Below are 6,954 nucleotides of genomic sequence, written 5' to 3'. Positions count from 1 at the left end.
AGAGATTTGCGGACAATGAAGAAGTAATCGAAGCTGTAAATGGTTATTTTGAGGAGCTTGACGAATCAGTCTATAGAGATGGCATTAATAGACTGGAACACCGCTATGAGAAATGTATCAGCCTTGGAGGAGATTATGTTGAGAAATAAAAAAAAAAAATTTTTAAAAACCTTGTTTTTCTTGGTCAGGCCGGAAACTTATCAATCCACCCTCGTATAACATAAGTACGTCTCGCGAAACATTTGATCATATCACTGGGGGTTGCTCATATTTAGTCAGCCGACAATACACCGACAGGTATAATAAATGTTGATAAAAGATACACTCGCCAAAAAATTTAAACTCATAGATCAAGTGAAGCCGTGCTGTAAATACAAACCGCAAAATGTATTAGAAAACCTCATAGCCAAGCTTTATTGGGATAGAGACTTGGTTACAGACAAAACAGTTAATCATATCAGACCTAACATCACACTGGTACCATCAAAGAAACCAAAACAACATCCTTAGTAAATGCTGTTGTACCCAACACCGAAAATCTTAAACAAAAACATGTTGACAAAATTCAAAAATATATTCCGAAGAAATAAAAGAATTNTTTAAACTCATAGATCAAGTGAAGCCGTGCTGTAAATACAAACCGCAAAATGTATTAGAAAACCACATAGCCAAGCTTTATTGGGATAGAGACTTGGTTACAGACAAAACAGTTAATCATATCAGACCTAACATCACACTGGTACCATCAAAGAAACCAAAACAACCTACGTTCCTTTACGTTCCAGGTCGCGCCGACCCCGTTGGATTAGCAATCTTTGCGCCGAATAACATATCCTTAGTAAATGCTGTTGTACCCAACACCGAAAATCTTAAACAAAAACATGTTGACAAAATTCAAAAATATATTCCGAAGAAATAAAAGAATTGTGGAATCAGTTCGAATTATTATAATTTCATTACAATATTACGTGCTAGCCTAGCCGAGTTAAAACTGCGCAAACTTAGTACATCAGTCTACAAAAATCAGTAATCCTTGATACATGCGGAATAGTACGCAGATTTATTAACATCTGTCTTTTCCAGATAACACAATTGGTTAAATTAGAAGCTTTATGAAATATTTAATAATAATTAAACTGATTTACATATAACGTACTCCAAAAGATGTTAATGAAGTTCTTTGGCATCAGCCCCCGTCTTCGTTTGCTAAAAGCTAACCAGTGAAAATTGAGAAGACTGGAGGATAATAATAGTAATACAGTAGAACCTCTTTAAGTCGAACCTCGATAAGTCGAAAACCTCCAAAACTCGAAAAAATGTTTTGTTCCCTTCCCTTCAAGCCCCAAGACCTTCATTACTCGAAATCTTAACCCTCTATTAGTCGAAATAATCAGTAAGTCCCTGCAAGCCATTTTGGTACATATTTTCCTTCTATAACTCGGAAAAATTAAATTGGACCTCTGTATCTCAAACATAGTAATGCTTTATTTTACAACCTTTACAACTCGATAGTTTGAAACTTATTACGTCTATAGTTCGAAGAAAACTAAGTTATCGACTTGTAAGGATTTTCCGACAATGTAAGTACACCAAATCTTAACCTCTACAGGTCAAAATCCTCCATAAGTAGATAACTCTATAACTCGAATAATTTGGCGCCTCCCTTGATGTTTGAGTTATAGAGGTTCTACTATATACCTTGTAGCTTGTATTGCAGTTTTTACTTTCTTCATTTGAAGTGAATGCAATATGTACTATTGTTAACTTCAGCCATTGTTTTCTGAATTGTTTCGTATAGACACCATCACCATCACGCAATAGTAGTAAAACAGTATAAATAAACCCGTAACCCGTATCCGCATATGTTTGTTCGTGTTCTTTGTGCTGTTTGTTTTTTATTGTAAATGTTAATCCGATTTTACACTTGATCGTTTCAGTATGCAACAAGCGTATGCAGCAGCTCCACCACCATCGGCTCCGGTGGCCGCGGCAGCCTCCTACATGAATTCTGCGGCTTCCTCGTTCTACAACACTTCCTCGTATCCTTATTCCTCGCTTAGTTCGGCCCGCGCCCTCAATCAAGCGTGCAAGGGTACGCCTCCCAGCTATCTGTCCTCGCCGTATTCTTCGACTGCCACGCCGTTTCAGTCTGCCACCGCGGCCGCTGGACATTCACAATCAACCCATCAATACACGTCGACATACGCCGGTTACAATGCCGCAGGAGCGTCCTTTGCACAAGGATTTCCCACGCAGGTATGCAAACAAACAATACTTTCCATGTATGCTACAATTAGATATCTGACTCGAGACCACCTAAAATGCTATCTAGGGTAATGGTGAAGATTAGCGTACACCTCTCCGATTTCCTTGAAATTTTAGTATGTCGTACAGTTCGTCATGCTAATCAGGAATATACACAATATGTTGCGCTCGGAAATCACACGCCTTCACCTACTTTTTCAGCTTCTAAAAATTAAAAACTGCGATGTTTTCGATATCTTGCAAATCATTCAATATAGATTAGATTAATGGGGACCTTGTTAAAAACATGTACAAGGTTTAAACAACACCTCCACCCCTTGCCCCCTTCCCCTCCCCCCCCTCAACGCAATCTCCCCCTATTCACCCCCCTTATCTCCCACTTCTCGGCCCCTGTTCCTCATCACCCCTACCCCCCTCATCGCCAATCTCCCCCTATTCACCCCCCTTATCTCCCATTTCTCGGTCCCTCTTCCTCATCACCCCCTACTCCCTCATCGCCCCCATACTTCCTCATCGCTTCTTAATCCCCCAACGCCCCCTACTCCCTCAACGCCCCTACTCCCTCGTCGCCCCTTCTACTCCTCCCTCATCACCCCCATCTCACCGTCGATGCAATCTTACATTAAATATTTACAAGGATGACAAATTTATCGACATCCCGTAAATATTTCACGTAAACCGTTTTACGTGACATATTTGCGGGATGACACTTTTAAACAGCCTCCTCCCTGCTCCCCCTAAGCCTTACAATTAGATTTTGTAGAATTCAGTGCGAGAGGAAAGGGATTATCTAGACCTTATTTTTTTAATACACACCCACACCCTCTCCTAACCCAACCTTATTTGAATGATTTGCGAGAATTTGAGAAAATTGTCATTCCGTTAACATTCGGCGGGTGTAAATGTTGAATCGTGGAATTTACAGGGGTGGTATTTTGCTTTTTGTTTGAAACAAGTTAGTCGTCTACCTACTAATTGGACACAAGAAAATTTTAGAAAACCTTAAATTTCGAGCTTATTTTTGATAATAATTGCATGTAATTACTAGTGGTATTCCGACTAGTAGGTCGACTAGTTTACCTCTTCACAATCGACTAGTCAGCTAGTCGGCTAAAGTCATACCTAGTAATTATTTATTTTTGGAAAGTCTAATAATTATAAAACGTATTATACGAGGTGTTCCATTTAAAAATGCATATGTTTGCATCGTAATTGAAAACGAAATGTGTTAGAGAAAAATTCATTACGCCACTAGATTCTACGTAAAAAATCCATAAGGATACGTTTTAACTTCTTGGATAAGTTTAAGGGTAACTGAGTTGCGGTGGGGGTGCCTCAAAGGTGATACTTTTCAATTCCACCCTGTATTTTAAAAGCCAAAATGGATATAAAAATTTCGCTGGCACCATTATTAGTTTCAAATTAAAAAAGTAGAGCACACTGTCCTCAAAAATAAGGAAGATAGTAGGTACCCAGTAGCCAGGGATAAAAAAAGTCCAAAATTTGTATTATTTGGCGGATCCAATATTATAATTGATCCTTTTGTATTTTTTTCCCGTAAAATACAATGGCGGGGATCCGGATAGCCAGACGCTAAGTTTTGTATTAAACAATTTTTGAAAAAAGGTCTTTTTTGAACGTTGGTGCTTAATATCTCTTTATAACTTTGGCACTAAATTAGCGCTAAATTTTCAACAATCAACATGAATTCACATCAGTTTCACATCAACATGAATACATTAAATAATTTTATTTGTTTATTTGCTAATGAATACCTATATAATCTATAGATTGAAACAGCAGTGATCACTTATTTTGGATTTGAGAATTCATAGTGAGAGGTTAAAAAAATTTTGGACTTTATAAGGCATTAGGCAGTGCTGTAAATTAAGTACGCTGATTTTCAATATGAAATGAGCAAGGCAAGAGAAGGAGGGTTGGTGGTGGGAAGAAATAAAAATTCGACAGTATTATATGCAGATAATATGGCCTTGTTGGCGATCAGTTTTGTGGGTTTAAGGGATACAGTTGGAAAGCTGGAAAAATACTTGTTAAGAAAGGGATTGGAAGTAAATTGTGAAAAATCAAAGGTAATGGAGTTTAAGGAGAAGAGGGGAAGAAGGGGAAGGGGAAAGCAGGTAATACTATCGAAAAGGGCGGAAATAGAAAGAGTGAGGAATTACGTATATATGTTGGGAGACAATAATGGAATGAGGTGGCAAGTAAATAATCATGTAGCGAAAGGGAAGGTCATCATGGGAAGGGTAGGGCTTGGGTTGCAAACTGTGTAGGGAGGATTAGGGAAGAAGGATGATGCTATTCGATGTAGTTGTAAGAGGGTTTGTGTTTTATAGAGTTTCTAGTCTAAATTTTCTAATAGAGTAAGCAAGAAGAATAGGAAGAAAAAAAAACATGTCTTATATAAAAAATATATAAAGTGGGTTCTAATGTTAGGAGGTAGTACACCAGACTTTGCAGTAAGGAGATAAATCAAATGCGGGAAAATGTAGAAACAAGCGTTGAAAAGAATGGTGCAATACGAGGGGAAATTAGAAAATCTAGAAGGAGAATAAGAAGATAAAAGGTCATGACCATAGGTAGGAGAAATAGATACGACAAAGAGAGAAAGAGAGAGAGAAAGAGACAATACACTAGGGTTGTTAAAAATTAACCAGGAACAGTTGATGGAGTGGAGAGTGCAAAGTAAGAATATGTTGAAAATGGTGAGAATGAGATATAGCGAAATAAGGAGGGAAAATGATCTAAGAAAAATAGGGGAATCTAGGTATTCGGTGAGACTGAAGGAGTTCTTATGGGGAGATTGGCTGGGGGACTTGGCTCCAAGTTATTTAGAAAGTGGAAGGAGTTTAAGTGTCTTGACTAGAGTGAGAACAGGGAATGAGTGTAGAGGGTGCAAATAGTGGCTCAAAGAGGTGGACAAGAAGTGTTGGTTGTGTGATAGGGAGGCAGAATACTTAGGCCGCGTGCTGGAGGGATGTGAGGGAAGAAGGACAAAGGAAGAATGTGTGGAGTTAGTGAGCGAGGAAGGGGTTGTTTGAGCTTATTACGGGAAATATTAAGAAACAGGAGACTATAACAGTTTTGTTTGTATTTTTTTTTTCTCCTTACCAATTTTTTTTCATAAATGTTCAAAAAACTGAAGTCTTAACGTAGTAAATTATTCTGTAACGTTTCTATTCCTCGAATGCAAGTCCTTCCTGGGTAAAATTTTGTTTTAGATAAACACGTCCACTTGTCTTATTAGTTTGAAAAATTTAAGACAATTATTGTGTCGGTAAAGAGAAAAGTTTGTACTTAGAAGAATTATTATTAAAAAATACTTAAGTATCAGATTAAATGAGCAAGACCAAGACCAATACCAATATTTAATGTATCTGAGCAAGATCAAGACCAAGACCGAATAAGCAAGACTGGGACAGTCTTGGTATTGGTTATGGGTTGCTCATCACTACCTACTGTTATTTGGGGATATAGATTTTGTCTAAGGGGTTTACCTAAGGGGTGCAGAGGTTATATAATTCAAGCCGTGTTCTAACCCTGGCGTAGACCACAGTGTAAAAGAATGGTTCAATTAACATTTTCAAATCATTTTAGTACATCAATATCTCTACATGGGAATTAAAAAACCTTATTAATCATTGGATTGTTTTTATGTCCCACTAATGTATAAAAGTTTGTTACAAATAATAGAATATGGTATACTTCAACTGTTCTAATAATCAACATGACACCACAAAATGCATTTTCATTATTAAAAGATCGTTTTTTAGATGATGGTTTGAAAATTTAATTAAACAGTAAATTAAAAAAGAAAAGAATACTGCTATTTACCATGACCTGTTTAATTTACAATCAATTTTAATTTACGAAGGCTATTTAACGATTCAAACATTGTGACAATTCATTAATAGTTTCACAGTTGAGGAACAATTTGAATTTTAAATTAGGTTGCACCATAAACGGTAATGGTTAGCTTTGTAATAACGTAAAAGGAAAAAACTCAAATACCTATGCGATAATATCTACAAATCTACACTATTGTCCAGTTGTTGCTACTATAACAGTTAAAAATTCGCATAAAAATAGAAGAAATGCCAAACTGTTCAATATACAAGCTGTCCCATCCCAGTTTGCTTTTTATTATAAGCTTTTTACCGTTACAGAAATGTCTTAGATACCTATAAGTCTCCTAGATTTTTGTTTTTTTTTTTATAGCAGAAATGTACAAAATTTATACTTATTCGGCTTTTTTTTTAAATAGAACACATTTTTCATTATACCTACCTTTTTGTTTTCTTAGTCAATTGATTTTAAGTTAAATGACATAATCGGACCTAAATTCATTTACACGAGACATTTGCGTGTATCAGCAAGAAACTTACAAAATTATTTTCATATGTTGGGACACCCTGTATGTAGCTGCATTGTAGAAATTTATCTACGCTCATTTATTCCATCAAAACATGTATCAACTTTTAGTGAAATCGCAATTTTGTGTACGAACATGTTTAAAAAATAAAGCTGTCGCCATAAATGTAAAATTATTATGACCATCCAAAAACTTTGTTTTGTTGTTTTAATATAGTACAGGTATAACTTTCTATCAGAGTTGAGATGCTTTAAATCATGATCAATTGGATTTTTTAAAATAAAAAAATCGATTAATTA

At 36.2% G+C, this 6,954-nt stretch overlaps 1 protein-coding gene across 5 annotated transcripts in view; it reads left to right on the top strand.

Moving 5' to 3' along the window:
* LOC108734467 (developmental protein eyes absent) overlaps positions 1-6,954 on the top strand; it is a 126,153-nt gene that overhangs the window by 112,572 nt on the left and 6,627 nt on the right. For all 5 annotated transcript variants that reach the window (XM_025975335.1, XM_025975334.1, XM_025975333.1 and 2 more), the window contains one exon: positions 1,938-2,256. In XM_025975335.1, the coding sequence (XP_025831120.1) occupies positions 1,938-2,256 (319 nt within the window). The remainder of the gene's footprint in view (positions 1-1,937; positions 2,257-6,954) is intronic.

This window comes from Agrilus planipennis, unplaced genomic scaffold, assembly GCF_000699045.2.
Source record: "Agrilus planipennis isolate EAB-ADULT unplaced genomic scaffold, Apla_2.0 scaffold96, whole genome shotgun sequence".
NCBI lineage: Eukaryota > Metazoa > Arthropoda > Insecta > Coleoptera > Buprestidae > Agrilus > Agrilus planipennis.
Note: the sequence above shows the minus strand (reverse complement) of the source record. Positions and strands in the feature narration are given on the sequence as shown.